The following is a 20,295-nucleotide window of genomic DNA, read 5'->3' as shown; positions in this document are numbered from 1 at the left end:
AAAGTAAGAGCTGGCATCTAAGCAATAAGAAAGGGAGAGTATCTTGAGGGAAATCGATCCTCTGAGACCCGTATCAGTGAAGAGGAAGAACTATTTTTCAGTCCTAGAGTTGAGTGATTACTACTGCAAATAATTCCTTTATTTATTATTGTTTTCCAGTTTTTTGCGTCTGCTTTTGTACTCCTCAAATTACTTTAAAAAGATGAAAATAAATACAAATTTTTATGAAATTGTATTATTGTCTAGTTTATATCCTTCACCTTCTGAAAATGATGACTTTTCATACATAGAAATTATCATTGTTTATTGAGGTTCATTTTTCTCACATTGTCTATTTCCTGTAAAGGGTTATTTAATGGTTTTTGAGATTCGACACAAAGTTACCCCAGGACGAGGCGAGATTGTTCCATTTTTTTTTAGGAAAAAATGTGTGGACTTAATAAATTTAAATAACTTCGAAAAATGGCTTTAAATTAGACACTAAACAGTTTGAGAATAATATTCTAGAAATATACAAAAATACTTTTCACGCAATAAAATGTTTTAAAGAGAAAAAGATGCTGAAAATTACACAAAGTCACCCCATTTGAGGGTAATGTTCCTATTGTTTGCCCCCTCTATTGATGACATGTGTCTTTAGGAACACATAGAATATGCTGGAAACAAAATTGTAGGTTATGTATGTGTTGGCATGAAATTAATAATGACAATTTACCAACAGCAAGTCGACCTGGTTGGCGAGTTGGTATAGTGCTGGCCTTCTATACCCACGGTTGCGGGTTCGATCCCGGGCCAGGTCGATGGCATTTAAGTGTGCTTAAATGCGACAGGCTCCTGCGGGACAAAATTCCGGCACATCCGGCGACGCTGATATAACCTCTGCAGTTGCGAGCGTTGTTAAATAAAACATAACATTTATAACAACCTACAGCAAAGCTGGCCTGTGTAATTATGTGCACAGCTGGAAAATTCCTTGTGACTACTTTTACACTGATTCACTTTCAGGCCAGGAAAGAGCATTTTTTTTTCCATGTTGAAAATTTCGTACACTACTTTTAACACTTGAATATAAATAACTGATTAAATGGCGATCTTACTCGTGTTAATTACATAAGCATGTGCGGCTTACAGCTGTTTCGGTGCTACTTAACACCATCCTCAGAGCCTACTAGATCTTGGCGCTATCTCAACTTCGCTGCCTGTTGTGTGGGTACATTCGCATGATGAAGAGTTGTGTCAAATAGTGTTTGTGTTCTGAAATTGATCTGTGTGTTGAGAATTTGATTAGGGTGTGTTTGTATATTTCATATTGTTCTAGTGTGTTGAGTTTTTGGGTTGTACGTGTAGGATTTCCATGTCTGTATTTATGTTATTATATGTGTGGTTAGCATTAGTTATGTGACATAAATACAGACATGGAAATCCTACACTGAAATATACAGACACACTAAAACATACCCTAATCAAATTCTCAACACACAGATCAATTTCAGAAAACACACACTATTTGACACAACTCTTCATCATGCAAACGCACCCACACAACAGGCAGCGAAGTTGAGATAGCGCCGAGATCTAGTAGGCTCTGAGGATGGTGTTAAGTAGTACCGAAACAGCTGTAAGCCGTACATGCTTACGTAATTAACATGAGTAAGATCGTCATTTAATCATTTTTTTTTTTCCAAGTTGTATTGAAAAATTGTACGAAGTTGGTGTGACTGTAGCTGCAGTAGTATTTGATGGAGCCAGTTCCAATATAAGCATGGCAAACAGCTTTGGGCTCATTTGTCAGATGTAAATAACTTGAGAATTAATATGTCACCCAAACATCGTAAGATGAAGATTACATTGTAAAGTTTCTTTCCACCCATAAGCAGTGCTGACTAAGATCAGACGCTATGGACAGTACTCTATAACAGAGTCGCCAGTATGAAAGGATAATTCCGAGCCTTTGGCGTGAGGCAAACTCGATAGCTCAGTGGTAGAGCACCTGACCAGAAAACAGGAAGTCGCAGGTTCGATTCCCGCTCGAGGTTGTGAAATTTTTCTTTCATACCATGGCATGATTGTGACTATAATAGTATTTAATTCATTAACTTGAGAGTAAGTTTCCCTCATCCGTCCCTAGCAGAGTCATCAATTGCTGTCTTACTTGATGCATGTCATATGATAAAACTTGTATGCAACTGTTTTGCTTAGAAACAAGTTATTTATCACGAAGCTGGTTTAATTAAATGGGCTTATATAGAATCTCTGTTCAAACTTCAAAGTGCTGAGGGTTTGAGTTTTGCAAATAAATTAACCTCCAAACACATTCACAAACATAAAATGCGGTAAGGTCTGCAGTTTAGACTCTCAGCAATTCAGTAGCTGGGGCTTTGGAATATTGCAATACTGTGTTAAAGTTATCAGATTGATGTTCATGATTACTTCCCATCTTACTCTACTCAACACTTCACTGTTTTCTGAAAGTATTGTCGAATATATATCAGGTTATGTTGCAAAGAAAATAATCAGTTTTCTCAAGTGTGGGGGGGGGGGGGGAAGGCAATCACATAAACACAAAATCCATACACATTTATTGATTTCAAGAATAAAGGAAAGTTATTTGTCCCCTCAAATGATGATGTTAAAGAATTAATGTCATTTAGGTTACACTGTAATTGTAAATATAGGTCTAAATGTAGGAAAAAGTGTGCAATATTTATTTATTTAATACTTTACACTTGAGCTACATTAGGCATTGCAGCCCGAAAGAGCAGAAGCTCGTGCTCGGGCGCAGTTCAGATCAGTTATACAAAATATATCAGAAAATTAAGAGAGTTCATTGAGCACAATAACATTAATAAATGGTAAAATAATACAGCATGTAATAATTGGGTCTATATACAGATAGAAAATGCAAAAGTACATAAATATTAGAGTATCAATTTTTAACTCAATTAGCTTAAACAATTAAATAATTAATCTGATTTGTTTCTTAAATCTGTGTGTGTTAAGTGTACTTCGCTCAGGGTAAGCTCTAATTAATTCATTATATATTTTGGGTCCAAAATTTCTACTCTGTTTTAATCCAGCAGTTGTGTGGCATTTGGAAGTATTTAGAAAGAAACTGTAGTTTTGCAAATCTAGACTTTCAGGTAAAGCTTCCTGTAAAGCAGATTTGAATAATTTCAAGGGAAAAATTGTTCTGGGGCCGGGTATCGATCCCGGGACCTCTGGTTGAATGTACCAGCGCTCTGCCAACTGAGCTATCTGGGAACTCCCGGGTACTCTGCTGGTACGTTCAACCAGAGGTCCCGGGATCGATACCTGGCCCCGGAACAATTCTTCCCTTGAAATTATTCAAACTGTAGTTTTGTCTTGTATGGTATTTGTGAGGATCAAATTTAAATTTATTGTGGTTTTTATGGAAGTAAATCAGCAATGTTTGTTTATAAACTTGTTCTAGATTTGATACACTAAATTCCTGAAAAATTAATTTTGTTGAGTAATCAAAAGTTAATGGTAAAATTATACAACAAGTTATGGATTTTAATTATCTTGGGATACACATTTCTAGTTCTCGTAGAGTGATTGATGAAGTAAGAACTCAGGTCTTTAAAGCATCGAGAATATCAGGATACTTAAGAGATGTCATCTGGAAAAACAAATATCTAAACATAGAAAGTAAAGTAAAAATTTATAAAACATGTGTACGACCAATAATGACATTTGGAGCGGACACAAGAGCAGATACTGGCCAAACGAAACAGCTCATGAGAACAGCAGAAATGAACACTTTAAGAACCATAGTAAGCAAAACAAGATTTGACAGAGTTAGGAACCAGGATGTTAGGAAGGAATGTAATATTATAGATGTTGAGACTTTCATCACAACGAGGAGGAAAAAGAGAAGTGGGCAGACCTCTCAAGAGATGGAATGAGACGTAACCATCATTGACGTAGTGTGTGTAAACAAACAGGCTTAGGCCTATAGAAAATAAGAAGAAGAAGAAGAAGAAGAGTAATCGAAAGGTTTATATAGACAAATTTTGATAATTCTTTTTTGGAGCAAATTTAAAGGATGGAGAGTCGATTTTGTCATTCCTCCCCAACCTAAAATACCATACTGATTTTTTCTTTAATCAATAATTACTAGAATGCTATGTATAAGAGTAAAAAATTGACGAATGATAATTAAGATATTTACATATTAGACTACAAAATATCTTCATTCTATTTGATTCTGTATTAGGTTAGTTTCAATTATTTAAGTATGTTTTTCCTCCCATGTGTGGTGTGGGAGGATATCGAAGTTTCATCTTATTTTGTAATGTAGGTTGGACATTAATAAATGTGTTCATTTTGTAGGTTCTATATACTACAGTGCATTAGCTTACATACACTGGGCAGCACGCGACTGACATGAAGGCCATGCAACATATGGAAAACCGTCTCCTGCACGCTCAACAGTTTATTACTGAACTTACCTTGATTATTTATTTATCTGGCCATCAGGCCTTCTCTTCCCCTCTACCAGGGATTACAACTACAATTTTAAGAATAAAATTGAATCGGTTATTGTTGAAAGGAACCAAGTCCACTTTTTAAAGTTTTGAGATAATCGAAAAAAACTGTTTTGTGAGTAATCTATCAAAGATTAAACCAAAATATATTGTGCACATAAAATATAGGCATACAAAATTAGTTTAGACTCATAAAAATATTCACACAGTCATTAGAATCTTTTTAATCTAGGAAACACGTCATTGGACTTAGTTCCTTTCAACATGGAAATGCTCTATTTATAAAAATGTAAACACATTTTGGCCTGTAAGAACAAATTGGGAATTTATTAAATCACCTGCAATGCATGTCTTAAGGAAAAAAATCAACTATGAAACATGTTACTTGCATGGTGCAGTATAACACACATTATTTTCACAAAATACAAAAAATATTTACAGTAGTCATACACCTTTGTAATGAGAATAACTCAGAAAACAAAACAACGTTTTTAAAATATCCATACTATTTGATTGAATTAACCAATATTATTCTTGGGTAAATACAGAACAACAGTACAAATAAATTACTGTTTTCAATAAAGATGATTTTATTTTTGTTCCGTTGGCCACTGCAATATTTCATCATAGAAATCTTTGCTATCTCCTGATGTAGTAACATAACGATAAACTTTCCTCACATCTCCTAGTTTGCTTGTTTTTATTGGAACTCGTCCTTCAGGATAGACTTTCTGTAATAGGCTAATAAGATTACAATTTCTCGTGTATTCCGTCTTCCATTATCAAGTACAGAATAATCAAATCTGAACATTTAATGCGACAAACAACTAGTAATCAACAATCAGTCTCTGCAGACTCATAAAACCCGCGAAATATTGGAGGAAGAATATACTGTTAGCACAGGACCGCCAACCTGGAATCTTCGTCGTTCCGTGTTGAAAAGCACTATCTACAGGAGTTAGTTCCTTTCAGCACCGAATGACAAGATTGGCCACCTCAAATAAAGCACAAGGAATATGAGTAATAAGTTCGTTCCAACACCAACAGATGCAGCTTGCTTTCTACATTACAAATCGATAAAAAAATGAAATTGACAAAAATGTGAACTTAGTTCCTTTCAACAACGAACGACTCAATTATAATTATAATTACAATTAATATTAAATTTACAGATACAATAAAAACCAAATTACTAAAAGATTAACTGATTAATAAAAGCTAGACAGTTTATTGTAAAAGTTGAAGAGAGAAGCATTTGTTTTATTGATTAAATACAAATTAAACCTATTCTACACAGTAAGAAAATGTTTAATAAGCTTGCTTTTGAACGCTACTAAATTCCGACAGTCTCTGATGTCACTGGGTAGGGTATTCTACAAGCGCGAGAGCGAGATTGTGTATGATGATGAATACGATGATGTCTTATGTGTTGGTATGGCTAGAATGCGGCCATTTTGCGCGCGTGTTGGAAATAATGTTCTGCTGCAACACATCTCTGACATCTCTTAAGGATTCAAAAATTTTAGTGGCTTCATATGCTGTGGTTTTAGACCATCTCTACATTCTGTATGAAGCGCTAGCATTAGAAGTTGTGAACAATAGATACCCACCAGAAGAATGGTTACATATCTACACAGATGAGTCTACTATCGATAACAACTCAGGATCAGGAATTACGTGTGCGTTATTCTCATTTTATCAACCAGCAGGATATCATACAACAAATTTTGATACGGAAATAATGGCTATTCATAGTACACAGATAACTCATTGACTACCTAAACAGATATGAACTCTTGGACACATATCAGTCAGGTTTTAGGACTCGACACAGTACAGCGACTGCAATGTTGGACGTAACGGAAGACATCCGAAAAGCTATGGACGAACGTAAAATTACAATACTGACTCTACTTGACTTCAGCAAAGCGTTTGACACTGTAAATATCGACTTACTGACGAGAAAATTACGATTACTCCAACTATCAGAAAGCACAGTCTCTTGGTTCTCCTCTTATCTCAGTGAACGTCAGCAGTGTGTTTCCATTGGAAGTCGAACTTCCTCATGGCGTATCGTTGATTCTGGAATCCCACAAGGATCTGTTCTATCACCACTACTATTCGCTATTTACGTAAATGACATCCCTTCGACTCTACTGCACTGTAAGCATCACCTTTATGCAGACGATTTACAAATCTATATCCATACAACCCCTGACTCACTCAATGACGCAATACACTATCTTAACGAGGACCTTAAATCCATATCTGCATGGGCCAGAAAGTTTGGTTTGACTCTCAATGCAAGAAAATCACAAGCAATCCTAGTGGGACATCAACGTATATTACGCAACATTACTCCTGCTCTTCCAGTCAAGTTAAATGACACAATAATCCCTTTTGCTTCCTGTGTTAAAACCTTGGAGTTTACTTTGACACACATTTAAACTGGAATTATCAAGTTACCCATTTTATCAAAAAAGTGCTTTCCAAACTAAATTCCTTAAACAACATTCGAAAATTCCTCCTGCTATCACTCAAGAAAATACTAGTGGAAACACTAGTAATGCCCCACTTCGATTATTGTGATTCTCTACTGGCCGACCTCAATGTCAACCAGTCACAAAGATTACAACGTGTTCATAATTCTTGTGTTTGCTTCGTCTGTGATGTCCGTCGTGCTGACCACATTACCCCATCCTTCCAAACTCTAAACTGGCTATGGCTTAACGAACGTAGAAATTTTCATTCTCTTGTTCTCCTTTTCCAAGTCCTTCAGACCTCTACACCTACCTACCTTGCCTCCTGTTGCAGTTACCTGTCATCATATCATAACCTCTTCACACGCACGCAAAATAGCCTCATACTAGCCATACCAACACATAAGACATCATCGTATTCATCATCATACACAATCTCGTTTTCGCGCTTGTGGAATACCCTACCCAGTGACATCACAGACTGTCGGAATTTAGTAGCGTTCAAAAGCAAACTTATTAAGCATTTTCTTACTGCGTAGAGTAGGTTTAATTTTTACTTAGTTAATAAAAAAAAATTTTTTCTCTTCTTAATTTTTACAATGAACTGTCTAGCTTTTATTAGTCTGTTAATCTTTTAGTACTTTGATTTTTATCGTATTTGTAAATTCAATATTAATTGTAATTATAATTGTAATTGTAGTCTTAATATTGTAGTTGTAATCCCCTGGTAGAGGGGAAGAGAAGGCCTGATGGCCTTATCTCTACCAGGTTAAATAAATAATAAAAATAAATTCATATAAAATGATGTCAATCCAAATTAAAGAATGTCACAAAATGATCCAACAACTTCAAAAACTACAGAAAAGAATTCAATTGAAATGGATACCTGCACATTGCGGAATTGCTGGAAATGAAACTGCTGACTTTCTTGCCAAAAAAGGATTCAATTTAATTCAGAATACAAATACAAGCCTACCTTTTACATCCATCAAAAGACTAATTAAAAATAAATATAAAATCAAGCAAAACCAAGCACTATGTACCAAAGCCAAAGATAAAAAATGGAGCATTTTAATAAAAAAACCAGAAATGATTCCAGAAATCCCACGTAAATATGCAGTAGCAAAATTCAGATTGCTTACAGAACACGGTTATTTGGCCAAACACTTGAATAAAATAGGAATTTACACAAATCCAAATTGCCCTCTATGCAACAAAGAAGAAGAAATGACTGAAGATCATCTACAAACCTGTGAAGTTCTACCTGATGGATCCACCACAGAGAAATATTGGAGAGCAAGAACGCTAATGGCTTTGTTGCCAAAGCCCGGCATTAGATAACAACATCCTGTATGAACTATGATTAGCCTTTCACCTTTCGACACTGGAGCACTGAAACCTATTGTCCAACATTTTGGAGTGGTGTCGCTGCTGTGAATATATGCTGTCTGTAAATATTATGGATCTTCCTTCTGTCTTAAATTTTCTTATTTCTTTTAAATAAACTTTTCATTTCGAACGAATGTCATGTTTTTCTATTAGTAATGATCAGTATGTTTCAGTTCTCTTCCATTTAAAACCCAAGCCAAGTCTTTACTATCTTGTTAAGTGATGCTTTACTCCCCTCAAAATTTATATTAACCTTTAAAAGTGCAAGGAATTTTCTAATTGTTGGATCAATTGTTTCCTATACATAAAAAAATTTCAAATTGTTCTTCTACTCACACATTTATCAATCAATCAATCAAACTCCTATATCTCCTCATGAGGAGTCTAGGGCATTCACAAAGTGCCTCCTATTTGTAGCCAACTTCTTCACTTCGCTCCATGTTTTCCCCTCCCTAGCAAAACTGTTCTCTTCCATGTATTTTTTGGCCTTCCTCTTGTTCTATTACCCTGGGGGTTCCAAACCAAAGCCATTCTTTCTACTGTTCCATCTTCTTTCCTGATTGTGTGCCCTATCCAATTCCACTTTCGTCTTTTGATTTCTATTGTGATTTCTTTCTGATTTGTTATCTTCCATAGTTCTGAGTTTGTGATTATATCTGGCCATCTAATTTTTAAAATTCTTCGTAAACATCTATTAACAAATGTTACACATTTATACATTTATCAAAATGACCAGCCTCATGGTCTAGTGGTCAGAGCTTCCGGTTAGAGCACAGGAATTTTTCCTTAAGGGGGATTATTCCTGCGTTCATCCATGGTCTGGAATTTAGGTTAAGTTTAGATTTAAGATCTCTCCTGGCACCACATTATCATAATCATCCTATCACATCATCGGGGTAATGTAACTCCGCCTTCCAGGCGCCCCAACCTCAGAAGTGGGTTACAACTAAGCCACGGCCAGGAGAGACGACCAGAAATGTCGAAAAGACAACCTGGTGGCATTGGATAAAAAAAAAAAACATTTATCAAAATAGTCTATATCTCTTATTCGTTTCGAGACATTATGTTTTTTTTCTGCTTAGTATTACAAATGATGTCCCCTGGCTTTTGTTTTGCTTGCGTTAATGGACTATTCTTTTTATTATATAAATCTGGTTTTCAAGTAGTAGCTCCCTGTAAAGCAGGGAAAAATTATTCCGGGGCCGGGTATCGATCCCAGGACCCTTTGCATAGCGCGCAAATGCTCTTTCAACTGAGGTACCCCAGGAACTATACACGACACCATCTTTTTATTGTTCTTTCTGATATCTCAATGGCGTTGGACACTCACTTTTGTATATTTTATATGCTTTTAAAATATTCTGCGTGTAAAAAAGTAAGAAAATGTAGGGGAAATTACTAAAATTTAATGCTCAATTATATATTTGGTACACAATAACTAATATGATTAAGAGATGAACCTGTCAACTGAAGAGAACGTAATCTCTTCCTTCTTGCAAATTTAAGGATTTCAGGTTTTCTTCGAAGCTTCCCCCTGTTAGATCCTGCAATAAATCAGAATACCATTAACTGTAATTGACAGACAGTTTTAATTGACATTATTCAAATGTCAGCTTAGTGCACGTAACAGTATTTGGTTCCTAAAACATGTAAATTATAACTGAATCACACTTTTTAGAAAGTCAAATTTGCTACTTTTCAGGAGAACAAAAAAACTTATTTTCATGGATAAATACCAGTATATCAGTGCCGTACTATAAACATCAACTTTACGTTATAGATACAAGGAATAGTTTGACTAGGTTCCTTTCTTTGTCAATCGGTGCATTTTGGAACTATTAATCATTTCATCAGAAAAATAAACATGGAAAATTTTGACTTCGTTCTTTCCTAAAAAGTGTCATTCAATTAACCTGACAAAGAGCATGAACTTTATTGCCACGGAAGCGGTCACGTGGTGAGATTTTTCCCCACCAGCGAAATATACATCCAATTGCCTTCTTCAAATTGCCTAATATTCTTTATAAGGCATCTATTTATTAATTCATGCTAATTAATTACATTTATTTTTATTATTATTACAAGCATTTCATGTAATAATAAATCTTTATGCATACAAAATTTAGAATGAAAATATTTATTGTATCACTTCTAGCTAATTAAGTTACTCTTTACAATGTAAATTACTTAAATGAAAGAATGAAAATAATAATAATAATAATAATAATAATAATAATAATAATCATCATCATCATCATCCTTCACGAATTAGGACTCTGTAGACCTGTTTCGGCCCCAGCTAGCAGTCTTCTAAAAGGTCTTCCTAGTTGACGATGTCCTCCAGGTTTATACTGCATCATAATTTTTGGGATTCTTGAATTTTCCATTCTTCTTACATGATCTAGCCAATTGAATTTGTATCTGCTGATTTTTTCTTCTACTGAGTCTACCTCTAATTGTTCTAAAATTTCTTCATTCCTTTTTCGGTCTAATAGAGTATATCCTGCTGTTCTGAAAAATTTCATTTCCGTTGCTTTGATTCTGTTCATGTTTTTTTTTCCTTAATGTCCAAATCTCGCTTCCGTATAAAAGGGAGGGTAATGCTAGTGTATTATATATTTTTATTCTTGTAGATTTTTGTATTAATTTAGCTTTTAATGTATTGTTTATTATACCTAGAATTTGTGTAAATTTGGTAATTTTCTTGTTCACATCTTTTTCATTTTGATAAGATATTTCACAACCCAGATAATTTAAATTTTGTACTTGTTCGAGGCATTGGTTATTGTGTATTATCTTACTTCTGACTGGGTCTTGTCCTAACAATGCCATTACTTTTGATTTTTGTGCTGAAATTTCCATCCCAAAATCTTTTAATATTTTATTTAATGTATATAATCCTCTTTGTAAATTATTCTCTGAATTGGAAATTATGACTTGATCATCGGCATAGAGTAAGGTATTTAATGTTAGAGCACTGGTTATTTTGATTCCTGATGTGTAGATATGGTTCTATTTTAAAATAATTTCATTTATATAAATATTAAATAAAGTTGGTGATAGTGGACAACCTTGTCGAACTCCATTATTAACTAATTTTCTTTCGGATATACAGTTATTTATTTTGACACTTATTTATATATTAATATTTATAATAATAATAATAATAATAATAATAATAATAATAATAATAATAATAATTTCAAAATCATTGTCTTTCTAGCTCAAAGTTATGTTGTAATGTTTTAATTTCCATCATAGTTTTCACCACAGTCTACTATATACAGTCGCGAAGCTCAATATGTAGTAAAAATGCAAACATGGGTAGTTGCCCACCACTAGGATCGCTACTATCGTCTCATCATCGCAGATCTCTCTCCTAGTAGACGACAAAATATGTCACACTTTCGTTGTGTTCTTTTGTTAAAATTAACACCTTCCTTCCATTATTGAAATATTAAATGCATAAAGTTAATTTATTATTTTAATGAAATATATTAAATTCCACCATAAACTCGAAGATACCTGCAAGAAATAGGTTAATATTATTTTTGTTTGTGCAAAACGAACTGAAATTTACTATAATAGCTTCACTCATTCAAGATTATAGCGATAATTAACTATGAAACCAATAAATATTAATTTGCATTTCCCTTTACAACAATGATAATGGAAATATGAATTAATGGAGTAACTTATGTGTACCGGTACTTGTAGTGTAGGCTTACGTAGTTAACAAAGTGGGATGAGGTTAAGCAATAATAATCACACCAGAATTGGAAATAAAACGTGATCAATAAATTTTATTGTAACAGACTTTTTCTATGTCTCTAGTAAAGTAACAAATAAAAATAACAACAAAATTAACAGCTATAATTAAAAACATATCCTTTGAAAAAAAAAAAGTAGGCCTAAGCAATAATAATCCCACCAGAATTGAAAATAAAACATGATCAATAAATTTCATTAAAACAAACTTAATTTTTCTACGTTTCTAGTAAAATATTATTATTCCAATTATTGTATTTTAGCCATTAACATTTTCATTACAACCAATAACGAACATTTCACAAGCATCAATGTGAAATACGCAACGAGCTAGCAGTCGATGGAAATACGACACAATCCAAAGTCGACCGTGGAAAGTCTATTGTTTCTAGTTGCTAACTGCTTGGAGCGCTTTATAACAAGATTTGCAAAAAATCACCTCAAGCTTTGCGACTGTACTGTGGTTTTCACCTTCTTCGTTCCCTCTACATTTAAAGCAGAGAACAGCAGGCCTTGTTGCATACGGGTTAAGACTGCTCAGTTTGTTTTCAGACTGCAGAATTTTCTTCTTGGGACACGAGTTACATTTTCTCCTATCACCATCTTTTCATAGTGGTTCTGAAGACCCAGTCACTAGAGTGTCACTGACGATCCTCTTATTTGTGATCTCAGAAGAGTCGGCAAGTATTATATTCTTGCCCTCCTAGTGAGAGGAGATTCACAAAGTTCTAAGTCTTTCAGATGAAACCTTCTTGGACCAACATTTTCGGAATTAAACCTGTATATTATGTTTAGAGCACAAACATCAAGGAGTGTGTAAAAGATCTGCAGTGTCTTTCTGGCAACTGAGTACAAACTCTTCAACCCATTCACGCAGTCTACACCATCTTTCTTTATATTATAAAAGGTAATATCTTGAGGTTTCCTGTAAAGACAAAGTATATGATTATGTCTCGTGACGAGAATATTGTACGAAATGGAAATATAAAAATTGGAAATTTATGTTTTGAAGAGGTGGAGAAGTTCAAATAACTGGGAGCAACAGTAACAAATATAAATGATACTCGGGAGGAAATTAAACACAGAATAAATATGGAAAATGCCTGTTATTATTCGGTTGAGAAACTTTTATCATTCAGTCTGCTGTCAAAAAATCTGAAAGTTAGAATTTATAAAACAGTTATATTACCGGTTGCTCTGTATGGTTGTGAAACTTGGACTCTCACTTTGAGAGAGGGACAGAGATTAAGGGTGTTTGAGAATAAGGTGCTTAGGAAAATATTTGGGGCTAAGAGGGATGAACTTACAGGAGAATGGAGAAAGTTACACAACACAGAACTGCACGCATTGTATTCTTCACCTGACATAATTAGGAACATTAAATCCAGACGTTTGAGATGGGCAGGGCATGTAGCATGTATGGGCGAATCCAGAAATGCATATAGAGTGTTAGCTGGGAAGCTGGAGGGAAAAAGACCTTTAGGGAGGCCGAGACGTAGATGGGAAGATAATATTAAAATGAATTTGAGAGAGGTAGAACATGATGATAGAGAATGGATTAATCTTGCTCAGGATAGGGACCATTGGCGGGCTTATGTGAGGATGGCAATGAACTTCCGGGTTCCTTAAAAACCAGTAAGTAAGTAAGTAAGTAAGTAAGTAAGTAATATCTTTAGGTTTAGCCCTGTTCGCCTGTTGCTTCGTCAATGTTGTCCCTCTCATGTATTGTAAAGAGCAACAGTAAATTTTTCTTTTCTTTGATACGTATGAACAAAGTAAGACATCTTTTCCATGATCAAACATGCTGGAGAGTAATGGTCTTCTCTTTATCTAGAAACTCAAAGGGTATACGTGGCATGTTACTTTTTAGAGTGCCAACCATTGTTATACCCTGGTTTTGTAGAAGATCTAAAGCTAAAGGAACTTACTTACTTACTGGCTTTTAAAGAACCCGGAGGTTCATTGCTGCCCTCACATAAGCCCGGCATTGGTCCCTATCCTGAGCAAGATTAATCCATTCTCTATCATCATATCCCACCTCCCTCAAATCCATTTTAATATTATCTTCCCATCTATGTCTCGGCCTCCCCAAAGGTCTTTTTCCCTCCGGCCTCCCAACTAACACTCTATATGCATTTCTGGATTCGCCCATATGTGCTACATGCCCTGCCCATCTCAAACGTCTGGATTTAATGTTCCTAATTATGTCAGGTGAAGAATACAATGCGTGCAGTTCTGCGTTGTGTAACTTTCTCCATTCTCCTGTAACTTTATCCCTCTTAGCCCCAAATATTTTCCTAAGCACCTTATTCTCAAACTCCCTTAACCTATGTTCCTCTCTCAAAGTGAGAGTCCAAGTTTCACAACCATAAAGAACAACCGGTAATATAACTGTTTTATAAATTCTAACTTTCAGATTTTTTGACAGCAGACTGGATGATAAAAGCTTCTCAACCGAATAATAACAGGCATTTCCTATATTTATTCTGTGTTTAATTTCCTCCCGAGTATCATTTATATTTGTTACTGTTGCTCCAAGATATTTGAACTTCTCCACCTCTTCAAAAGATAAATTTCCAATTTTTAATGTTTCTATTTCGTACAATATTCCCGTCACGAGTCATAATCATATATTTTGTCTTTTCGGGATTTACTTCCAAACCTATCTCTTTACTTGCTTTCAGTAAAATTCCCATGTTTTCCCTAATCGTTTGTGGATTTTCTCCTAACATATTCACGTCATCCGCATAGACAAGCAGCTGATGTAACCCGTTCAATTCCAAGCCCTCTCTGTTATCCTGGACTTTCCTAATGCATACTCTAGAGCAAAATTAAAAAGTAAAGGTGATAATGCATCTCCTTGATTTAGCCCACATTGAATTGGAAACGCATCTGACAGAAACTGACCTATACGAACTCTGCTGTACGTTTTACTGAGACACATTTTAATTAATCGAAGTAGTTTCTTGGGAATTACCAAATTCAATAAGAATATCATATAAAACTTCTCTCTTAACCGAGTCATATGCCTTTTTGAAATCTATGAATAACTGATGCACTGTACCCTTATACTCCCATTTTTTCTCCATTATCTGTCGAATACAAAATATCTGGTCAATAGTTGATCTATTACGCCTAAAACCACACTGATGACCCCCAATAATTTCATCTACATATGGAGTTAATCTTCTCAAAAGAATATTGGACAAAATTTTGTACGACGTCAACAAAAGTGATATTCCTCGAAAAAGCTAGAGGAACTGACGTGAAAAAGTTGTGTTGTTACATTCTTTCCAGATCTATCAATAGGTTGGATTAGACACTTCACAACTACATATGCACTGTGTCCAGAAGATAGGGTCCACCTGACTGATACGTCCTTGACGTCATAATAATGTCTCTGTATTACATGATCATGAGAATTAAAGACTAAGTACACTATCATAGTTTAAACAGTAAATCAGGAATTAGCAACAAAAATGAATGAATGAAGCCACTGTGTCCCATGAAGGGCTAGGGCCTCCTACAGGAGGGAAGCTCGGTTGGTGTGGTTCACATGATGAGCTATTTCATGTGAACAATATTTACATTCACATTCACTATGTGAGATACACTAGAGTTTGTCAAATTTTAGTTCTATATGAGTTTGTTCACTATCTGTCTCCACTCGTTCCTGTTGCGGGCGATGGTTGACCAGTTCCCTCTCAGCTGCTGCTTGAATGTATCTGCCCATCTTCTTCTTGGCCTGCCTTGTGTTCTCCTTCCTATGTACGGGTCCCACACGGTGGTTTCTCGCGCCCATCTGCCTTGTTGCTGCCTTGCTACATGACCACCCCACTTCCACTTCGTTATGAGGGCTTTTTCTGTGATGTTCTCAGAAGCTGTAATTTTCTGCAGTGCCGTGTTGGAGACCTTGTCTTTCAATGAAACGCCAACTATCTTCCTCTCCATTTTCCTTTGGCATATTTCGATGTCCGTCTTTTGCTCCTCTGTGAGGGCCCAGGTTTGGCAACCATATGTTAGCACCGGGAATACACAGGAGTTAAGAGCCTCTAGTCTGAGTCTGCGGTTTATGGATCTGTCGAGGAGTATAAACTTTAGTGCCCAGAAGGCTTTCCAGGATTGTGTTATTCTCCTTTGTATTTCTTTCTCCATCCCTTGGTTAAGTGAGACAGTCTGCCCTAGGTAGATGTAATCGTCCACGTGTTCTATCTCTGTTCCTAGTACTGTGATTGGTGTTGGCGTTCTATTTGACATTATTTTTGTTTTACTGTAATTGATTGAGAGCCTAACACAGTTCAGTTCGATAAGCATTTGCTGTAGTTCGTTTGGCGACCTGGCAAACAATACAACATCATCCGCGAATCTTAGGTTGGTTAATCTTCTGCCATTTATTATAATGCCATATTTTACTTGCTTTAATAAATTCTTAAAAAAATTATAACTAACAGAGGAAGCTAGTGTTATTTTAAACTTACCAGTTTGACGCAAATAATCACAGGAGGTGTCATTTGAGTGAAATGAAGGATGGGTATCATACACTTATTCTGATGTGGAGGTGTGTATGTTTTCCCCACTTTGTTGACATCAACATCACAGAAAGCAATAACTCTCTCTTGATATTTTGGTTGAAGTGAGCGATAAAATCGTCGTCCTTGTTTTCCAGCATTCCAAATAGTAAACTCTGTCCAACTGATCAGGACATTTTCTTGCAACCTCTCAAGACGTACAGACCAAATTGTGTTCCTGTAGGGATGGGAAAAGATTATATAAGTTTGTTATTGTAGAATGACTATCTACCTGTACTTACCTATATCTACGAAAGAAATTACTTTTTATATGAAGTATCTTACACTATAAAACTAAATTGTTTTTTTAATTTCTACACTCATAGTAGTACAGTTCTTTTATCTTTATCTAACTCCTCAGTTACGAAGCTAAAATATAATGCAATACAAACGTGTACATACTCATCAATGGAAAATGTTGTAGCATGTGGATGATAGCGATACACTAACAAACATTCTGGTACCTTCCAGAGTCTTCCTTTAATGTCTAAGTGCTTGTAGAAAAACAGCAGATCTTCTGGAGTGCCTTTACCTTCCTCAGAGAAACCTCCAATCCTGTAACATGCATGCACGCATATGGAGAGAGAAAGATAGTAACATTACACACACTAGTGACAGAGCAAAGAAATGTCGTAAACTCATATACAATAATAATTTAATACCTCCCTGGAATAAGGGCTTAATTCAAATGGTGAGACAATATAATTTAGACCCTTACTCCGGGAGGATATGCAATTGTAACACGAGTGTCTTACACAAATTAAATTAATTAAAACAGGAATCATTAAAACGAGCATATCTGCATAGTAAGTTTTCTTTATGTAGTTATGTAGTTCAAGTTTAAAAATAAAGTGAAAATGTTTGTATGATATTTGAAAAATTTTATTATAATTTTTTTTTAAGTGTTACTAGCATTATATGGTACTAATTTTTATTGTATTTATCTGATGCATGTACCCTATAAGATAAAACATTGTAATAAATATAAATAGATCATTTTCTTAATTAATAACAGTGTATATCTCCAATAAATGATTTTCTTAGCATTGCCACAGATACACTTGATTGTACTTGTCACTAGAAAGTTTTTGAAATTTATATTTTCCCCACCATTCATAAAATATTTTGATATGATACCTCTTGCACAAAAGGAGAGATCTATAACTGAAACTCGATTAATATATTTCAGTATTATTTGTATTTATCCTGGTAATAATGAACAGTTTGACTCGTAGACATTTTGTTTTTTCAGCATTAACTTCCTATGATTTTACGAGAAGATCAGAAGAGAACGGCAGTTACGTAGACTTTCAGCTCCCCACTACTACCATTAATGCACAACACAATGTCAATACGGCGGTTGCTGTCGTCTGCGATACAACGAACTTTTCTGTTGATTTTCGAGTTTGGCATTTTTTCCGGTTATTATATGCTTATTTAAGTTGTGTTAACTCTCGCTAGTGGTTTTATATTTTATTTTATCCGTCTTAGTATTTATTTTATTATTGTAAATATTTTTGTTTTATCACCATTATTATTATTATTATTATTATTATTAGTATTATTGTTGTTGTTACTATTATTTATATCATCAGCATTATTATTTGAACCCTGTAAAATTTATGTAGACTACTGGACTGTACCCGAGCACGAGCATTATGCTCATTTCGGGTATATATTCATATGTATTCAATTCAAATGTAAATTGTAAATAAATTTGAAATTTGAAAATTTTTTTTTTTTGAAGTTATGTGCTAAGCCACAGGAACTGTCAGAACCTCCCCTTCTTCTCCCTCACTAGTGTTGGTATGTAAGTAACTGTCTCGGAGATTTATCACTATATTCTGTATTGCTTCCTTCTGTGCGATTTACGTATCAGTAAGGTAATCTTCTCATGAAGGTCAGCGCACACCAACGCAGGACGCGGGAGCGATAGCGAAACTTGTAATCCCGCGATCGCTGAGAAATTCGTCGTTGGCTTCACACCAAAGCTGGATGCAGTCGCGAATAGGATACTGCTTGTAGTTGCCGAAGATGATCATAGGTTCGTTCATATAGTACTACACTCTTGCTGTCACAGCAGAACCATTGTTAACCGAAACTCCGGTTAAGAGAACAGACATTCTTTTTGTAATACAATATGCTCTCATTCATTACTGCGCCCTCTGTGGCTTTCACAAAGACTGATCCTGAAAAATTTGTAAAGTTTTCTTTAACACGCATCCTCTAATACAGTGGTATTCAATCCATGATTGTCTTGATTACGTATGTTAAAATGGTAACATATTTATTTTATTATACTTGTTGATAATTATTGCATTATATAATAGTTTTTTTTGCAATATCAATTCTTGTTTTTCCTTGCTTGAATAACATTTTACGTAAATCATTAGCAGGGAAAGGATTTATATGTAAATACATATTTACTTATAAAGCTAATATAATTTATATTTTGCATTATCTTTATGTTTCACAATGTGTAGGGTTGAAAAATCCTACTTTTATTTTCCATATTTTTCCATATTTTAGAGTTTAGTACATATTTTCGTTAATTTCCATATATTTTCCATATTTCATATAAAACAGTCCATATTATATTAGGTTTAACAATAAAACAAAACAAAATTCCATTAACTTTTAAAAATACATTTCAACAATAGAGATTTAAACACATGTTCAGTAATCCCTTTAACATCAGAGTTATTTGAAAATTAGCAGTCCTATCAACAATGGGAAAGTAAGTTACAAAACTGTATTAATTTAATTTAAAATTTTTAACAGACTTCAGTTGTGCAGCTCAACAGTTAAATGCCAGTCAGAGTACACATAGGTTCAGTTTTGTAAATCATACTATAAAGACGGTAAATATGCCAAAAGTACGTCATTCAGTCAATTTAAAATCAAAACTAACAAGTTACATTTCAGAATTTAAAGAAGATGGTTTATCAACTGACAATAAAATATTATTTTGTAATTTGTGTCAGTGTGCAGTATCATCTACACAAAAGTTCCTGGTGCAACAACACATTACAACTAGTAAACATCAGGCCAACAAACAACTAAATTCCAAGCAGAGACAATTGTTTTTAACACAACCAACAACATCGAATGTAAGATCTGAGTTTAACATCGACCTGTGCCGTTCTCTCATCTCTGCTGATATTCCTCTCTACAAACTAAAGAATAAGGTCTTCAGGGAATTCCTTGAAAAATATACTCAACATACAATCCCGGATGAGTCAACACTTAGGAAGACGTATGCTCCATCCATCTACGATGAGACAATACAGAAGATAAGAGATGAAATTAAAGATAGTTCAATTTGGGTTTCCATTGATGAGACTCCCGACAAAGAAGGTAGACTTGTTGGTAATGTAGTTATCGGTTTGTTAAGTGAACAATATTCTGAACGAATTCTTTTACATTGTGATGTTCTAGAAAAGTGCAATAACAAAACTATAATTAAACTGTTCAACGAAGCTATGGGTATCCTGTGGCCAAAGGGTATTATGTACGATAATGTGTTATTCTTTATTAGCGATGCTGCCCCTTATATGGTCAAAGCTGGACAAGCATTATCTG

At 34.7% G+C, this 20,295-nt stretch overlaps 1 protein-coding gene across 4 annotated transcripts in view; it reads right to left on the bottom strand.

Annotated features, from left to right (window-relative positions):
• Positions 1-9,763: 9,763 nt before the first annotated feature.
• LOC138706100 (queuosine-tRNA galactosyltransferase-like) overlaps positions 9,764-20,295 on the bottom strand; it is a 32,051-nt gene continuing 21,519 nt past the window's right edge. For 3 of the 4 annotated variants that reach the window (XM_069835082.1, XM_069835064.1, XM_069835073.1), the window contains 3 exons: positions 17,116-17,268; positions 16,624-16,891; positions 9,764-9,921 (listed from right to left, as the gene is read on the bottom strand). In XM_069835082.1, the coding sequence (XP_069691183.1) occupies positions 9,841-9,921; positions 16,624-16,891; positions 17,116-17,268 (502 nt within the window). In that variant the 3' untranslated portion in view covers positions 9,764-9,840. Of the gene's footprint in view, positions 9,922-12,607; positions 13,071-16,623; positions 16,892-17,115; positions 17,269-20,295 lie in introns of those variants that run through there. The other variant, XM_069835091.1, reaches the window with a different exon arrangement.

Source organism: Periplaneta americana, chromosome 1, assembly GCF_040183065.1.
Source record: "Periplaneta americana isolate PAMFEO1 chromosome 1, P.americana_PAMFEO1_priV1, whole genome shotgun sequence".
Classification (NCBI taxonomy): Eukaryota; Metazoa; Arthropoda; class Insecta; order Blattodea; family Blattidae; genus Periplaneta; species Periplaneta americana.
The sequence above is the reverse complement of the archived record's forward strand: the minus strand, read 5'-3'. Positions and strand labels throughout refer to the sequence as shown.